At 40.7% G+C, this 18,468-nt stretch overlaps 3 protein-coding genes across 11 annotated transcripts; 2 read left to right on the top strand and 1 right to left on the bottom strand.

Moving 5' to 3' along the window:
• The first annotated feature begins 1,542 nt into the window (after window positions 1-1,542).
• hgs (hepatocyte growth factor-regulated tyrosine kinase substrate) lies at window positions 1,543-11,668 on the top strand. 9 transcript variants are annotated; one of them, XM_083930816.1, is made up of 20 exons: window positions 1,543-1,679; window positions 3,734-3,818; window positions 3,948-4,023; window positions 4,175-4,267; window positions 5,045-5,168; window positions 5,337-5,389; window positions 5,911-5,979; window positions 6,129-6,253; window positions 6,981-7,098; window positions 7,381-7,479; window positions 7,561-7,656; window positions 7,765-7,803; window positions 7,906-8,073; window positions 8,195-8,408; window positions 8,491-8,663; window positions 8,753-8,893; window positions 8,996-9,179; window positions 9,334-9,470; window positions 9,570-9,752; window positions 10,350-11,668. In XM_083930816.1, the coding sequence occupies exons 1-20, from the start codon at window positions 1,643-1,645 to the stop codon at window positions 10,482-10,484; spliced, it is 2,349 nt and encodes a 782-aa protein (XP_083786942.1). In that variant the 5' UTR covers window positions 1,543-1,642; the 3' UTR covers window positions 10,485-11,668. The 9 variants fall into 9 exon arrangements, with proteins under 9 accessions (XP_083786942.1, XP_083786943.1, XP_083786944.1 ...); XM_083930817.1 differs by having other exon boundaries at window positions 8,198-8,408; XM_083930818.1 differs by having other exon boundaries at window positions 6,981-7,092.
• Window positions 11,669-12,127: 459 nt separating this feature from the next.
• Window positions 12,128-13,296, bottom strand: LOC310960084 (methyltransferase-like 26 B; the record flags this gene model as incomplete). Its single annotated transcript, XM_083931687.1, has 6 exons — window positions 12,128-12,175; window positions 12,248-12,326; window positions 12,425-12,492; window positions 12,604-12,663; window positions 12,771-12,933; window positions 13,097-13,296. 6 exons carry the CDS (start codon window positions 13,294-13,296, stop codon window positions 12,128-12,130), a joined length of 618 nt encoding a protein of 205 aa, XP_083787813.1.
• Window positions 13,297-14,220: 924 nt separating this feature from the next.
• On the top strand, window positions 14,221-17,309 carry mrpl12 (mitochondrial ribosomal protein L12). Its single transcript, XM_083930551.1, has 5 exons — window positions 14,221-14,359; window positions 15,690-15,888; window positions 16,006-16,077; window positions 16,295-16,432; window positions 16,735-17,309. Exons 1-5 carry the CDS (start codon window positions 14,301-14,303, stop codon window positions 16,849-16,851), a joined length of 585 nt encoding a protein of 194 aa, XP_083786677.1. The 5' UTR covers window positions 14,221-14,300; the 3' UTR covers window positions 16,852-17,309.
• Window positions 17,310-18,468: the final 1,159 nt, after the last annotated feature.

Consider the following 18,468-nt stretch of genomic DNA (forward strand, 5'->3'; position numbering starts at 1 on the left):
TTCGTAGAGCATTACAGCACCACAATAACAATGGGTACCAGTGTTCCAAGTGCCAGGTAGTGACTCATACATGACCCAAGTAGCCCTAGAGCAATGTTGGTAGAGTAATGCTGTGAATACAGTAAAGCAGACTGTGCTATTTCACGATACCATTGGCATAGGGAAAACATGGTGTGAGACAAGTGCACTATTTACATTGTTAATAATAGCCACAGAGCCAACTACACAACACTCCTGGATGAGCTGGCAGGGACTCACTGACTTGTTTAAGGTCTCATTTTAATTTGATGAAACACTGATGCATTAATGTGTAAACAGCATTTTAAAGATAAAGGTACTGTAACACCAGGCTGGAAAGCAGTGTCTTGCTGGCCTCTCTGGCTGTAATTTTCAAGTAAGGGTGTAAGAAAATATTGATACCTTTGAATATTGCAATAGTATGTTTGGTAATGCTGTCTCCATTCTGAAAAAAAAAACAGTATTGATTTTTGAACAATAGATTACATGCAAATATTTGTTGCACACAGTCGTTAAAGTTGTGTTCTAGATTTCACTGTAGTACAGTAAATCTTCTGCTATTTTACTCTTCCACTCCAATAGCAGTGTGTTACTTTATACTCTTTTCCTAAAACTAGTTTCTAGCTTACCGATCAAGGAGAAACATTTCGGCCTGTGTTTTAATGCCGTTTAACTCATTTATCTAAGTCCATCGAGTGAATGCTTGGCCTATATTGACTCTAGTTTTTGCCCGTCTCCTGTCACTCAGCTTCTGGGAAAAATAAGCAGCTGCAGGATTGGCAGCCTACAGTAGCTGCGCCAAACAACAGACAGCCCTGGCAACCCCGCAATGCCGGCCGCTTAATGGCTGGTACAATGTAAACAGAACGTGACAGAAAATCATTGTCAAACCTGTCAAAAAGAAATTAAATATTAATTAAATGGAAAAAGCAATACTTTCATTCTGTTCCCCTCAAAACGCCCCGTGGGTGTTTTATTATTATTATTATTATTATTATTATTATTATTATTATTATTAAATGTATAGCTTTTAATAAAGAATCTATATATTCAATCTTTAATACTTTATTTCTTAAATTATTTTTTTCATGATAGTGAATAATTGTAATAGTACGAGGCTCAAAACATTTTACGCATCTTCCCAAAACAGTCCTGAAGCATGTTTTTTGTTTGTGTGTGTAACTGTCACAAGGCAAATATCGTAATCTAAGTGTTTGAAAAAATGAATAACGGTAATGATAGTAATAAAAGCATTGTTTAATCAACCAACCTGCAGATGTGCCTTCATGATCATCGACTCATGTGTTGGTCGATGCCGATTATTTAAAAGTAGCAGAAATATACTGTAAATGTACTTTCTTCCACTTCTGTCGACAACATTTATATTGTGTAAAAAAAAAAATTAAAAAGTGCACTTGTCGTTGCATTTATCCGCCGCTAGAGGGCGCGCGCTCCTCCATGTTGCTGTCTCTACGGCGGAAGCGGGAAGTAGGAAGAGCCGTACAGCTGTGCTCCGTGGCTAACAGAGAAGCTAACAGGCTAACCTCAACGGTGAAAATATCAGGATCCGTTCACTAAAACAACACGACTCGACGGCTACTTCTTTGAGACTTTTGAGTCTAACATGGGGAAAGGTGGAGGTACATTTGAGAGGCTTCTGGGTAAGTTATCAACACATTAGGTTAAGTTAGTGGTTTATTAGCCAACTGTGAGTCAAAGTGCGATGTTTTTCCAGCGTATTGTTGTGACAGACGGGGCTGTGGCTCTCAGTTGGGCCAGATCCTTTTGGCCTGCTAACAATCTCCAAGCTATTGTTTGGAAGCCCAGATAGGGTCAGTTAAATTAGCAACCAGACTAAGTAGCTAAGTAGCGAATACAATCTTATTTGTCCGTTATTTTCCCCTCTAAGTCTAATAAAAGCGACGGTACCATAGCCTTGTGTTATCTGACGTGCTATTAGCTAAAGTTGTACACTAGGCTGTTGAGTTTCTTTTTTCATATCAGCTTCACATACGATAATATCTTACTGTTAGCTCAGTGAATCCGTAATAATGTTAACGCTACCGTATCCTCTTACTGGTGACATCATGTCTCGGCTGCCCGTGAAAGCTAGGCAGTAAATCACAACATTGTCATTTTGTGATTTTTAGTGTTGTCTTAAGTTTGTATTTTAATCCACAACAGGTTGATTAGCTAGCTGCTTATCTAACGTTAGGCCTTGAATTAGACACATTTCCATTAAAATAGAGCTGGCAATGGTAATGTTAGGGTGTTGATTATCATGGGTGTAACAATGCGTTTTTAAAACTATACGATACGTATCGTTTTCTGTGGTTCTGATACGATTCAAGGACGACGTTTGGCTCTTCTAGAACAATACGACTCAATTACCTGAAAGCCATACAGTGACCTTTTTTGCCAAGTAAATAATACCTGTATACTGGACAGTGCAGGTGAGGATTCCTATAAGTTTTTCTTGTAAGGGAATGAGGGACAGAGTATTTATGGAAACAAACAAGTAAACAACGGTTAATGGTAAAACATTTCCCTTTTTATTTTGAAAATGAAGTGCAACTGCAGGACATGCCTATTCACTTACAATACAACATTTAACAATTTCTTGCGGGTGGAATTCTCTTTTCAATGATTTTTTTTAGTTTGAAAATGAAAACAGAAGCAACAGGTGAAACCACTGTTCATACAACCTGCAGAAAAGCTAGCTGAGCAACCATCTACTCATCTGCTACTTGTTTAGTCATGTTCAATATAAACAGTAGAGAAAAAATATTTAACAAAAATGGAGTGCAACCAACATTTCTTCAAAATCATTGAAAGAAAGATTGGTAGTATCGCTGTTGTATTTAATCTGGCTTTTACAAACCTTACACGCAGAAAGCAACACATTTGTTGTGTGGTACTTTCTGCTGCGGTGTGGTCAATTGAAACATAGACATTTAGAAATGTCCGCTATGTAAACACAGTACTGACTTATGCAATGAAGTTCCTAAAACTAGGCTTGATATTAACACAGAGCTTCAAGATTAGGTACAAAGCAAAACCTACCTTTAAAGTCCTTATCATGTCAGTGGATAGTGTAGCACAGTTGTGCATATTTCCATATTCCTAAAGATACAATTATTACCACAAACCAATTGCCAACCAGTGAAGCGAGGGGCCCTGGGGGTCTGAGGCAGTTGCCCACTTTGGCAAAGTCAAATGTCATAGCCCCTATGGAATAAGTGATTGGAAGTAAAACAGTTAAATGAGTTGTGTTAACTGTAGGAACAACAACGCAAAGACAGTATTTATAGAAAATTGTTAGAATGAAAAAAAGTGAAATCCCAGATGATATCTGTTTCTAATCGCAGTATACAAATGTATCAAAGTTGAATGTGTTTCTTCATAAAAAAGGAAGTACCGGTAGTTCAATTATCCCTCTGGCAACAGAATGCCTGTTATTTTTAATGCCACAGTAATTACTGTATACCAATTCTCAATGAGAAAACATCAAGTATGTATAGATACATTCTTTTGCCAGCATTATGTGGTAATTCAACATCACATTCAGCCTCCAAAATGACCATAAAGTTGATTCAACACCTCTCTGAAACAGTTTAAACAAAACCCTGAATATAAGAACCTACATGAAGGTAGGCTTTATTGCAGGAGGAGTGTTGTATTAGACTGCAGTTTTAACCATATGTACCAATTGCAGATAAAGCCACCAGTCAGCTGCTCCTGGAAACTGACTGGGAATCCATCCTGCAGATCTGTGATCTCATTCGACAAGGAGACGCACAGTGAGTGATTCTGCAAACTTTCCTACCCATTCATATGATCAGCTGCTGGAGTTGAAAATAGCTCATTAGAGTAGTCTTTTGCGTTCTTCACTGACTTAATTTAAGCAATATTTGTTTTTGTCTTTGCAGAGCTAAATATGCCATTGGGGCCATTAAGAAGAAGCTGAATGACAAAAATCCCCACGTGGCCCTCTACGCACTTGAGGTAAGGAATGTGTGAAGTGGTCTATATGGCCTATTTTTTGTGTGTTAGTGTGCTGTATTGTCACATTATTCCGATTTCTTCTGAAAGAAAGCTGCTTTGGTGAAATGTGTGTAGTTGGCATTTTGAATGATTATGTGACCTCACCCTTCAGGTCCTGGAGTCAGTGGTGAAAAACTGCGGCCAGACAGTCCACGATGAGGTGGCGAGTAAACAAACTATGGAAGAACTGAAAGATTTACTCAAGGTGACCCTTATTCTTTTAATTTCTAGAATTGTGTAATCCTGCTCACGCAATCTGCTTCTTTCAAATATTTCTGACCTCAGTTGACTTCACTGAAAAAGGTGAACTGAAGTCAGGTTTTAGGGCTCCAACTAAAAATTATTTTATTATCAGTTCATGTGAATCACATCTTCAGTCCAAAATACAAAGATGTTCATTTTACAATATTACAAAACAGAGAAAAGCAGCAAATTCTTCTATTTAAGATGCTGGAAATAGTGAATATTTGACATTTTTGGCTGATAAATGTCTGAAACGATTAATCAATTGTCATACTGTTTCACCTCTAATCCACATAAATAATATCTGCAACTATATATTATGTAAGCATTGGTGGAGGGTTTGGGTACATTGTTTTTGCCCTGCCACAAAGACAGGGTGATTTGTCTGACCATATTTTGTTTCACTTCAGGCTGCTGGCTGCATTACAGCGTGAGCTAGCAATATTTGATTGGATCTTCGCTGTATCATGTGACGCAAGCTCCTGCAGTAGCCAATGCTTGTACCCACTTCCTGATTATGTCATAGCCGTGTGACAAGGAGGGTTTTTTTTTCAGACCAAAACAAGGGACTTCCCACCTCAGTTCTTGTCACAAAACACAATGTTGTTTGATTCAGATCGTGTTTGAAGAGCTCAGTTGTAGCAATGTTCTGTGATGAGAGAAATGTAGAATTTATACACAAGAGGGATTTAAAGGTGTAGAGACTTTCTATTTCACTGTGTGGTTCTTTGACCACCAGAAACAGACGGAACCAAATGTCAGAAACAAGATCCTTTACCTGATCCAGGCCTGGGCGCATGCCTTCCGCAACGAACCCAAATATAAAGTGGTCCAAGACACCTATCAGATCATGAAAGTGGAAGGTAAGTGGACACATGCTGTATTTTACTTTAACTGATTTGCCTGAAAGGAAGCATAATGATCTCTGAAACTAAAATTTCCCAGATAAATGTTTCCCATCCCTGTTTTAGCTACAAGTAAATATCATACTGTCTTTTTAACAGCTCTGTTTTTTCTTTTCTTTGTCATAGGTCATGTGTTCCCTGAGTTCAAGGAGAGTGATGCGATGTTTGCAGCTGAGAGAGTGAGACATTGTGTTTTTCTTGTTTCACTATAGAATCGGCATGAGTTGTGTGGGTGGGGTGATCAGTTACAGTTTTTTACATCCGGCCAACGTGAACCGGCAATTGCCAATATATTTGTGCAGGTGTGTGTGTGTGTGTGTGGTAAAACTCTCTTTAGTTAGTCTTTCCATTGTTCCAAAAACCATCAATTCTGGCGTGGAATTAAACGATAATTAGCAAATATGCCAGCTCTAAACACTTTCTTTCCCTGCTGTTGCCCTCTGCCCGCTGAGCAGCAGCTTGCACGCATACTTTGGGGGTAGACCGTTGAATTAGCAAAATAAAATGACAAAAATAGCTGCAAACGCAACCAGCAATGTGCCCCGCCAATCACAGATAGCCATTATGTTCGTCTAATCACCCAGCCATAATACAAACAACAAAGTTCACTGAACTATTTAGGAGAGACGATGACATTTAGTACACAAAGCTTCAGTGTCCATATCTGTAGTAATATGTGATGTCTATCTGCTTTGTCCAGGCCCCAGACTGGGTTGATGCTGAGGAGTGCCACCGGTGCAGAGTCCAGTTTGGAGTTATGACAAGGAAGGTAGGCTGGGCTTTCCTGAAACTAGGGCACTTGGAGATTTTATGGTTCCCTTCATTCAGTTACAACAGTGTGTGTGTTTGTGTGTGTGTGTCTGTGTGTGTGAGAATAGCGCATGTGCGGAAGTTTACCTCTTTCCCGTTCTTTTTCAGCACCATTGTCGAGCCTGCGGCCAGATTTTCTGTGGCAAGTGTTCGTCTAAGTATTCCACCATTCCCAAATTTGGCATAGAGAAGGAAGTGCGTGTGTGTGAGCCTTGCTTTGAGCTGCTGAACAAGTGAGTCCCCAGATCTGGACTTTGAATTTTCAGTCTTGAGAGTGTGAAGTATGGTTGCTGTTGCTCAAATTATGCTGTGTATACATTTGAATGCATTGGTTTTAGATCACGTTTTGATCCTTATCACCATTACCTTCTATAGCTTCTTGGTTTAGCGTAAAATATTTAAAAAGATTAAGGACGTGTGTTGTCTGTCATCTTTGTTCACAATTAACCATGTGTTATATTCCATTTTGAGTGGATTTTTGTAGAAAAAAAGGTTGTTTTTTATTGCCTAAACTCTTCAGTTTGTATGACAAAAATGACTTTAATTTAAGAACACTTTGTTTCAGTAATCTTAGTTTATACCATCCTGATATCAGACAGAATTGTCTAAGGTCTGGACCCAGACAAAGTATATAATGCTGCAAAAATAGATTTTAAATAGTTCTGTAACAACATGAAATTTTGCACTGTTAAACCTTAGAGCCTTAACATTTCTCAGCGTAAGTATATGTGTTTTAATTCAGATCCAATTCAAACTGGGATACCAGGGTCTCATCAAAAACTTTTGAAAATGTATTTTTATTATAATGGCAAATGTGGAAGATTTTGCTGCATTAATATAGGTATGCACTTTCTTGTATTATGCTGGGATTTTTTTTGAGAGATCTTGGTGGCTCAAGCAGCAAGGTATCCTCTGATTGACATGGTTGTTTATCCTCCCTGATCCCTTTTTCTTTACCAGCCACCCCTCCCTCTCTCCTCCTCTTAGGAAAGCTGAAGGGAAATCCCCCGCCCCTGGCACTGCCGAGCTGCCTCCTGAGTACCTGACCAGCCCGCTGTCCCAGCAGTCCCAGGTAGAAGTGTGTACCAACATTTCATACGTACTAAAATGTATATGTGACAATTAAATCTTTTAAAAGTAGAAAATGAGATGGCTGATGACGGTTTTAAAGCATTTTGTTGATGACGTCTATAGGACAATTAAAGGACAAAATACCAATAGGAGACCGTCAAATAGTTGTGTATTTTAATGATCTTCTTGGTGTTACCATGCTCTTTATTGGACAATTTATTTTGATCCATACATTGAAGGAGTTTGTGGGCTGTTTCTGGATCTCACCATTGCTCTGCTCTCTCACCAGATGCCCCCCAAGAGAGATGAAGCAGCACTGCAGGAGGAGGAGGAGCTGCAACTGGCCATTGCCCTCTCCCAAAGCGAGGCTGAGGAGAAGGAGCGGATGGTGGGTTGCACAGCTGAAATGTTATGTCATATTTTTAATGTCTGCTTTATTTATGATACATACCTGTATGTGTACTTACAGAGACACAAGAACTCCTACTCAATGTATCCCAAAGCTGATCCCACTCCAGTGACTTCCTCTGCACCACCAGTCAGCACCCTCTACACTCCCCCTGTGGTAAGACTTCTTCTCACGCTGCCTTTCTCTTTATGATTAAAACAAGGTTCCACTGTCTGATTATTGTGCAAACTATTGAAAGCTCACTCTCTTTCTCTCTTTCTCCAGAACTGCTCTGCTCCATCAGCTGAAGATGTAGACCCTGAGGTACATGCGGTGTCCTTGTCTTCTTCAATACCTGCATTCAGATAGAACAATGGGACTCTTACATCATGCTTATAATACTGTTTATATTTCACATTATTCCAGCTGGCCCGTTACCTGAACAGAACATACTGGGAGAAGAAACAAGAAGAGGCTCGCAAGAGTCCCACACCCTCAGCCCCTGCCCCTGTGCCGTTGGCTGAGCCGCTTCCACCACCAATCAGTCAGCCAGTGGAAAGTCATGTCCCTGTGCAGCCAGTCAGCATAGTGGAGGTATGTTAAAACTTTGTGCTGAGATGCAGATGCTGAAAGTAGTATTTCTTTGTAGCCTAACTGGAGTGTGCAGACTATAAATGACTTTCCATTTTTGCTTTCCTCTTGTCCCCGCCTTCAGCAGCAGTACCAGAACGGGGAGTCGGAGGAGAACCATGAGCAGTTTCTGAAGGCTCTGCAGAATGCCGTCACAACCTTCCTTAACCGCATGAAGAGCAACCACATGCGTGGGCGCAGCATCACCAACGACAGTGCTGTGCTCTCACTCTTCCAGTCTATTAACAACATGCATCCACAGCTGCTGGACATCCTCAACCAGCTGGATGAGAAGCGATGTGAGTGTTGAGTGCACCGATGCATTTCTGTCCCCCTGCGTGTCCAGTCTCTGAACTATCACATCACATGTCTCGTCTGCAGTGTACTATGAGGGGCTGCAGGACAAGTTGGCTCAAGTGCGTGATGCTCGGGCAGCCCTAAACGCCCTTCGGGACGAACACAGAGAGAAGCTGCGTCGGGCCGCTGAGGAAGCAGAGCGACAGAGGCAGATCCAGCTGGCGCAGAAACTGGAGATCATGAGGCAGAAGAAACAGGTAATAACTGACCCCACTGAAAATGCACATATTGATTAGATACACTATTCATGACCATGCTCACAAACGTTAAAATCTTTGAACTGCAGGAGTACTTAGAGATGCAACGACAGCTGGCAATCCAGCGCCTCCAAGAGCAGGAGAAGGAGAGGCAGATGCGTCTGGAGCAGCAGAAGCACACGATCCAGATGAGAGCCCAAATGCCTGCTTTCTCTCTTCCCTACGCCCAGGTATACGCTGCATACGTCATTGGGATTGGAGATTCAGACACTAGTTTTACCTAAGTCTTTGGGAATAAATGTCTGATGATATATGTATGTGTTGTTGCGCAGATGCAGTCTTTGCCCCCCAATGTGGCAGGAGGGGTGGTGTACCAGCCTGGTGCTCCACCCAGTTACCCAGGCACCTTCAGCCCTGCTGGTTCTGTGGAGGGTTCACCTATGCACAACATCTATATGAACCAGCCTGGGCAGACTGCACCACCACAGTACCAGGCGATGCCAAATGCTGCCCCAGGTGAGAAGACATACCTTTGATAGCTCTAGAATTAGAAAATCTACCATGTTTAATTTCCCTACTTCAATATAATATACGTTTCACATGATACTTAAATGTTTTCAATCAAGTGTGGCCCTGTGTGTGACTGACTGATTATCCTCTCTTCATCCAGATCCCAATATGGTTAATGCGTATATGTACCAGACTGCAGGAACTAATGGGCAGCCTGCTCCTCCTCCTGGTCAAGCTCCACCCAATACTAGTCCACCCTACTCCAACTATCAGCCCACAACCACACAGGGATACCAGGTCTGATTGACTCACATTTTAATTTTCTGATCACTGTACCACCAAAGTATTTAAAAAGAAATAATAGCCCACTAACTGTTGTCCTGTTGTTCTGTGCAGAATGTGGTCTCTCAGGCCCAGAGTATGCCCCCCATGTCCCAGCCTGCCCCCACCAATGGTATGGGTTACATGGGCTACCAGCCATACAACATGCAGAACATGATTTCAGCATTGCCCGGACAGGACCCCAATATGCCCCCCCAACAGCAGTACATGCCAGGCCAGCCGCCCATGTACCAACAGGTCAGCCACTTTTATCATTTTTAACTTTGCCACCAGGTTTTAGCAGTAAGAAAATCTTGTAGAGAGTTTGCAATACACTGTTTTGAATTAAGGTTTTTCAGATAGGAGGAACTTTTTCATAGTTCTAAGAACCCCCTTTTGAATTGTGTCCGCACTTCAAGAACTAGAAGTGATCATAGATTTTAGAACACTGTTTTTCAGCGACTTTTTAGCTCCTATTTCAGATTAGGCACTCTCAACACAGAAAGAACTTGAGTGATGTAAGTGCATTGGAGCAGCAACCACCAATTTTAACTGCTAGCTAACTAGCCAGCTCGTTGCTAGATGAGTAAAATGCATTAACTTAATTCTTCATCCACACATTCTTGTGACAGTGTAGGAAAGCACGTTGCTGTCATCAGATGGAGACAGCTTTGGTTGCCCCATATTCTGTAACCAGTGTAGCACGATAGAATTAGCAAGCTAGCTAACTAGCCAGCCATCGCAAGAAGCTCTACATTAATGATTTATTACCATGTTTAACTTTTCAGGTTATTTCAATCTTAATCCATTTCTCACTAATAATCCTATTTTACCCTGACCATATTTACTTGTTAGGTGGCTCCCCCTGGTGGCCCGCAGCAGCAACAGCAGCAACAGCAGCAGCAGCAGCAGCAGCAGCATCATCAGCATCAGCAGGTCCATCAGGCTGCGCCCGGCAGTGCAGAGGCACAACTCATCTCCTTCGACTGAAAGCCTGCATGCTGCAGGGTCTGACACACTACACCCTCTCCTTTGTTCTTTCCCTTCACTCTCCAGACTCTCTGCCCTCTGGAAACACACGCCTCCCACCTTCCACCTTGCTGTGATGTTGTGGCAATGTAAAATATTGTGATGATGTTGCAGAACTCCCTCTCTTTTCTTTCCGCTTCCCCTCGAAAGTATGGGAATGCTGCAAGAGAGCTTACCATAACCCACACTGTCACCCTCTTCCTTCCTCTTTCTAGCTCATATGTATGTAGTATTTCCTTATTAAATGAATAACTGAAGCTCAGATGTAGTCAATGGTATTAAAGTAAAAAATAATGATTGAGAAAATATCATAATAATTGAGGACAAAAAAAGACAAGACATAACCATCATTTGTCTCATATTTTTCTAAAGCAGAATTTGCATGTTAAATTGTCATTGTTTCCGGGAACAGACGTGAATTCTTGAGAGACTGAATATGTTGGTGGTTGGATAAAGAATGATGTCTAGAGAGGTATAGCACAGTCCAAGGCCTGAAATAAATGGCACTAACATATCCATCAGGTTCACAGCTTGCTATTCTGGCTGCAGTTTCCAGTTCAATCCCTTCTCATGCACACAAAGACTAGGTCATCTTTTGGGATTTCTTTGTTGTGCACTGCTTGGGATATCAAGCATACATAACAGGGATTTTACATTATGGGAGGAATGTTAGAAAATTAGCTAGGTGGTTGTTGAGTCCTCTATAAATTCACTTTTTACCTCGTTTAAATGACACAAGTGACCATAAAATATACATACTAGAGCAGTACAGCAGCTTTTATAGCATCCGACATTTCTTTATTAAAATGATTTGTGTTGCTAATAATAAAGGATCATCACAAGGCAAGACTGACCGAAGCATAGGACCTTATCCCGAGTGCATTTAGTGGTAAGAGATGAGAATAATTATATAGTAAGTGCGTGTGTGAACTCTTCTCTGAAGTGTACTTGGCTCTCCAGAAATGTGGAAATGCTTGCAGAGCAAATACTATGTGCTGCATGTATGTATGCATCACACACCCAATCAGTGATTTCTGTAACCCTTCCGTTTCCATCTGTGAATTTCTTTGTTCCATCATACTGATCTATCTGACTTTTAAAGTAATTTTAAAATTATATTTAATAAATATCTGGTTCTTATTGTCCACTTGCTTCATCTCAGATTCTTTCTGTAACTTTCAACATGATTAGGAAAGAAAGATGTATGGTAAGACAACTTTAATTAGTGTAAATGCAGTGTTCCATGTCACATGCATACATGTTTCAATAAGAAGGGTAAAGGCCGTAACATTAGACTGAACAGTCATTTGAAATGTGCTTTAAATTAACACAGGGGTGCCCAATCCTGGTCCTGGAGGGCCACTGTCCTGCATGTTTTAGGTTTCTCCCTGATCTAACACGCTTGAGTCTAACAACTTTCAAACCTGTGACGAGCTTCAGCTGCTTGATAACGAGCACATCATTAGATTCAGGTGTGTTGGAGCAGAGAGAAACCTAAAACATGCAGGACAGTGGCCCTCCAGGACCAGGATTGGGCATGTAACCTTTGCATAAGTATACAAAAAAAGAAATGTTGTTTTTCTTCTTTGTGCAGTTTGGCTTCCTTAAAGTTTTCTAAAGATGAGGCATTTATAGTATTCTTCCATCTCAATCTGGAAATGAAAAACAATACAGTTTCAAAAAGCTATGTTATAGTTATTACAAAGTAACCGTATGTCACTCACCATCCTTTCCATACGCATCCCGTTCCCATAGGCAGTTTGTCTCAACACATCAATGTCTGGAAGACCCCACTCTGGATTGCTGTTCAAGCATTTAATAAGTCAGTCTGTTTACACTGTGCCTGTCACCTGGTACATACTGCTGCAATGATGTATTAGAGGAAACAAACTGTCACTCACATTTTTCGAAGCTCTGCATCCAGGTGTTCATTACAACTTGGTGTAATGGTGCCATTTATACCATACACCTGGAACATGTTTAAGATTTGGAAAGGTGTCAGCTTTTGTACTTCACACTCACATTATGACAGCATGCTATTTTAAAGTGTATAGTAAACTTAAAGACTGTTGGTACATACCGCATATGTTATCAAAAGGCCATTTTGCCTGAGGAGCTGACCTGCTCCACTGAAAACACCCTTGAAAAAAGTAGCAAAAAAATGTATGAAACATGTACTTGCACATTTTGACAATCTTGAGTTCTGTGTTTATGACCTTTGACATTGTTTTGGATAACCAGGCCTACCTGTGCTGTTTTAAAGGAGCTGTATTGCAGTAAGTTAATTCCAACAATAACATCACAAGAGTTGCAGGCAAGGCCTGCCCATTTCTCCCACGGTTCGCTGGCATCCAGGAGGACAGGCATTAGCACATTCTTTGCATGGGTTGCAGCGATGTATGCCTTTATACTGCAAGTGAGTGTATACTAAAGAGTCAGATTCTCATAAATCATGCCAATCAAATAATGCCTATGAAGCTTATTTTCACACACTGAATGACCACTGTTTTCTTATATTCTTGACTCATAGTCCTTAAACAACTATTTGAAACCCTTTTCTGTAAGACACAAACCTTTCCAGAGACTCTTTGTTGATGTCTGATGGCTGCCAGGTAACAAAGGGCATCTTCTGTGCAAAGCGTATGACATGCTGCCCAGTGCCAGAGCCCAGCTCTAAGGCAAACAACTGCCTGTGGGACTGATCCTCCAGCACATCTTCAAGTACTAAACAAAGATCCTCCCAGTTCCTCTCTGCCTGTGGAGACAGCAGCATGGTCTGTAAGAGAGAAGCGGAAGGACATGTTACTCTGTCATCTTGTATTGCCAGCCTATGTCTTGATTTTCATGTCTCGGAGGATTCCCTTTACCTTGCGCCGATTGACCGAGACTAGCTGTGAAATGGCATATGGGTGGAGGCTTGAGGTGGTGGATGACTGTGACAGCAGATGGGTGCAGAGATTAACTGATTAAGAGGATTCTGTGTGCTCCTCCCCAGTGTTTACAGGTAGGACACAAACAGACACAGGCAGAAAAAACAGGGCAGATTCATACAATTCATACAATACATTTGTGTCTGAATAATGTCATAATGTGGTGGTATTATAGATTTGGTATGTGAGGGTGTCTATGTGTCTATGTGTTAGAATCATGAGTATTTAATGTCATCTTGTGGTCATAGTGAGGAACTGCAACACAATATAAAGTATGGTAAACATGCAGTATTAATAGGTATACAGTGTTAATTAGTATACTTGTATATTTTATATATATATATATATATATATATATATATATATATATATATATATATATATATATATATATATATATATATATATATATATATATATATATATTGTATATAACAGTTATGTACTATATATATATATATATATATATATATATATATTGTATATAACAGTTATGTACTATTGAGTATGCAAATGCGCGGGATAAACTTTGACTGCGTATTAAAATGCATTAAAACAAATGTGTATGTTATTAATGCAGACTGTTAACATTAGTACTTTGAATATACATATATACGCTTTAAGATAAGTAAGACAATGTGAATACAGTTTAGTGTTATTTGTTATACTTCTGTCCCTTATGGGCTCCCGTAGGCTTTCTACCGGTTCACGCAATGCATTGCGGGTAGGTCAGTAGCAGACGGGACGCCATGTGCTTTTGAGCCAGAGTGACTGAAAGGGGGACACGGCTCTAACAGATTAGGCTTGTTTTATTTTTTGAGTGATACAGGGACAAGTTACTGTTAGTATGTACTGCACCAGACGCTGCCTCAGGACCGCGCTGCGGGTTGCAGCGACCACACACCGGTACGTAACATCAGCCGAGCGGGCAACAGTCAGTCACGTAACCCGGGCAGCAGTAACGGTGTATCAGGATCTGACAGCCTGCGTCTTTCAAGGGCAGGCTGGCGATGGCTGCTTTCTGTTATATTGGTTTGTAAAACATGGCGGTGTCTCTGTATCTGGTGTTAGTACAGAGGGTGTATTTAGTCCGCAACCAGAAGGAGTTTCATGTTAAACGGCTGTTACATGTTAGCTCACGTTAGCTTTAGCCACCATTAACTTCATACGTACAGGCTTTAACTGTTTAACCAGAACCCAATGTCCTATATTTAGTCTTATGCAATACTCTGTCCTCTTATTCATGTGAAAATGTAAAAGTAGCAGTTGTTTGACTTGTTCCTTCGCGTAGCAGCAGCTGTGTTTTTGACAGCCAAGGTCACACTAATGTGACTGGAAATTCGTGTTTATGATGGTCGATAACCACAAGCTCCATCTCTTCATTTGTACAGTGCACACAGTCCACTGGTCCTTAACTTTAACTACATGTTGCATGTAAAGGAACCAACCGGGTGCAGCTGCAGCCACCATACTAGTGTCTGTTGTACAGATACATTTGTTTCCATCATGGTGTGTGTATAACCCACCCGCCATGAAGAGTCAAATGGGATACAGCCTATCACTCAAGGTGGTCAGTAGGATAGGAGATCAAAAACATTATTGCGTTTTTGATCACTTCAACTCAATCACGACTCTTAATCACAAATGTCTGATGTCCAGACCTTATTATATCTGGGTTATATAGTTTGCTGGCACATAAAAGAAGCCACCCCTCATAACTGGGATGCTTGCCTAATTGCTTAATTATTTGTTGGTCAAGTGATCAATAAATCAACACAATATTTTAGCTACACATTTTCCTTGTAAATCACTGCATTATGTTACATCTTAAGCCTCCTAAAATAATGTAAATCAGGCTTAAAAAGAATAATAATTTGGTCTGATAAGTGCTCTCGAGTAGACCAGCCTTTCCTTTTTTCACAGGCTCACAAGCAATCATAACATGCACCTAATGTACATGTATGTATTATGCACATGCATGACGTTTGTATCAAATGTCATAAACAAGCTATCCACAGTTGGGATTATGTAAATTTCCCAAAATGCGTCCCTTAAATAAATGTTAGTCTGTTCCCAGTGTGAGGTATTGTCTGTAAACTTCACATAAACATAAAGACACATTCAGATACCAGATGTTAACTGCATATGCTCTTAGCCTGATTTGTATATATCTGGTCACACTGTTTTTTGCATCTTGAGCTCGGAGGACCACTGTTAATCCATTTTCATTTTCCAGGCAACAGCTTCAGCGGGAAGCACCAGCCTTGTGTGCTCTCAGACTTCTGAAGACCAGTCCAGCCACCCACTCAGACGCCATTGCCACCCCTCAACTAGATGGAGCCCCCAAAGAGTATTCACCCAAAATCCAGCAGCTTGTCAATGACATAGCCTGCCTCACTTTATTAGAGGTGTCAGACCTCAATGAGCTCCTCAAGGTTTGTTGATAAGTCCTAACACATTGAATGTGAAGCACAGCATTCCTAGTCAGATAGACTGTAGTGATGCATTTGTGATTTCATATTGAGTGATGATCTGGCTTTTGTTGGTTGCAGAAAACTCTGAACATTCAGGACGTTGGAATGATGCCAATGGGAGCGATGGCTGCATCGGCTTCCCCTGTGGCTGTAAGTAGAGAGAGTAGTCACTATAACCCGAGCCCGTTACTGTATATCTCAATCTGCTAAAACACTACCATTAACTCCAATTTCAAAATTTTTAATCAACACTTCTCTGACACAGGAGCTACACGTTGTCACTGCAAGGTTCACTCATTTCTTATATATATATATATATATATATATATATGTTTGTTTATTTTTATTTTTTTCTGTGTGAAACTAGGCCCAAGAAGAGGAAGAAGTGCCAATCAAGAAAGAGAAGACTCACTTCACAGTAAAATTGACAGAATTAAAGGCAGCTGAAAAAGTGAAACTTATAAAGGAAGTGAAGAACTGCATCCAAGGCTTGAATCTGGTGCAGGTAAGCATCAACATTAGTGCTCAGTCCTCAGGCCCAAAGTCTTTTAGAGCAGCTTTGACAAGTCTTTTAGAGTACAGTAATAGCTGTCATGTGGTTGCCATGCCAGTGTTTTACCCCCCAATTTGTACTGTGATATACATTTTAGGCCAACACACCATTGATAACCTGCTAAACAATAATGGTATATCGGTATTTGTTTCAGTACATGTGTTGATAAAGGTTCAGGACAGTATTCCAGTTCCTGTTTTCACAGGTTGTGTAACCTCTCACTAAATCTTTTTTTTCTGTCTTTACTACACCAGGCTAAGAAACTAGTGGAGTCTCTTCCCCAGGAAATCCGAGCCAACACATCCAAAGAAGAGGCAGAGAAACTGAAAGCAGCCCTGGAGGCAGCAGGTGGCACCGTTGAATTGGTGTAGATCAATGTGCCCACCTTTTCTCCTGCTCGTACACTTCATCCTTCATTCTCTCATTTCCTTTTTTTTACATGACAAAGAGGAGGATTCCAGGAAACAACAAAATGCCTTCTGTTATAAATACTGTTTCTTAACAGCGTCAGGTGTGGTGGTACAACTCAGACTGAACTTTCCAGGCACACAGCCTGCACAAATGGCCAACCCACTGTATGCTTGTCTATGTCTCTGCTCATGTGTCGGTCTGATACTTGTGTAGCAAACAAGCTACAGAAATACTGGCCTGGGTGCCAAGTAAGTCAGTTGGCCATTCTGTTTGTGTATGTTTAACTTTTCATGAAAAGAAAGATTATGCTGTAGGGACATGGTTGCTATTCCCCATGTTGAAGAACACCAGATACTGTATCTAGATCAGGGGATGGCCGGGCTGAGTCCTTATTACTTATAGAATTGTTAATAATCAGTAATTAAAGTTGAAATATCCATATGTGTTGCTTCTTGTATGTGTTCCTGTGATTGATTTAATGCATTATGTTGTTGGAAACGATAAGAAAGAAGTTTCAAGAAAACTTTAAGTATCCCCAGGGGGTAATGGGGGGTAATTAAAGGTAAAGCACGTATAGCAGACATTGCACAGTGACAAAAAGAAAGAAAACTTCGACTAAGAATAAATAGATGAATAAGTTATGAACCCAACAGAATAATTAAAAAAGACAACAAATATGTACATGTTAAACAGGCGCAAATGGGCAATGAGCTAGATTGATACCTAGTGCAAATGTGCTAAAAATATGTATGTGGATAGTTCACAGCCACATACATGTTACTGAATTTAGCCGAATGCTAAATGGAAAATATGTAAACTGTACCTTAACTGTAACAATATGGACTTTTTTGTTGTTACAGTTTGGGAACATGATTATTTCATCCTACCTCCTGTTTAACTGCTTTAGACCACTAGAGGTCATAAGACCTCCTGAAGGACGGGAAAGCAATTTCAAAATGTGAGGTAAAGGATTGTCGTTTATCTACACACATGGGCAGCAATACGAACTACAAACATGTATTGCACAGTGATTTAAGGAGAGCGTAGGAGCTACCTGTCAGGTGCTCCTCTCAGTCAAAAAGGTAGTTCCCTGACCGGGAATCGAACCCGGGCCGCGGCGGTGAGAGCGCCGAATCCTAACCACTAGACCACCAGGGACACTGATAAGACGCAGGTGATGCTGATTCAAATACTACTAGCGGGAAATCAGTGAAATCGACAGATTAAAAAGTTGGTTAGCCTACACTTGTGTTCATTGCAATACTAATTCAGTCCGCATTCACTTGTTTACACCCGTGCTTCTCCTGCTGAGACAAGTCAAAATGTCCTGAGTCCTCTCATTATTTAGCTTCAGAAAGAAGAAGCCTGAAAGCTAAAACAACAGTTTTTTTCTTATTAGATCTCTTTATCTATGGAGGCATTTGGTGCTTTTTGACCATCTCAGTTTGGTCAGTGGATTGCCACCAGATGGTGCATGAGGTCTGTGTTTCAATGTACCTTGAAAAAGACCAAAGCAAGTTAAAATGTTACATACAAAAGGTATTCATGGTCACTGTCCTTTTTTTTGGTGTGCACGT

Source organism: Echiichthys vipera (genome assembly GCF_963691815.1).
Source record: "Echiichthys vipera genome assembly, chromosome: 17".
Taxonomy (NCBI): domain Eukaryota; kingdom Metazoa; phylum Chordata; class Actinopteri; order Perciformes; family Trachinidae; genus Echiichthys; species Echiichthys vipera.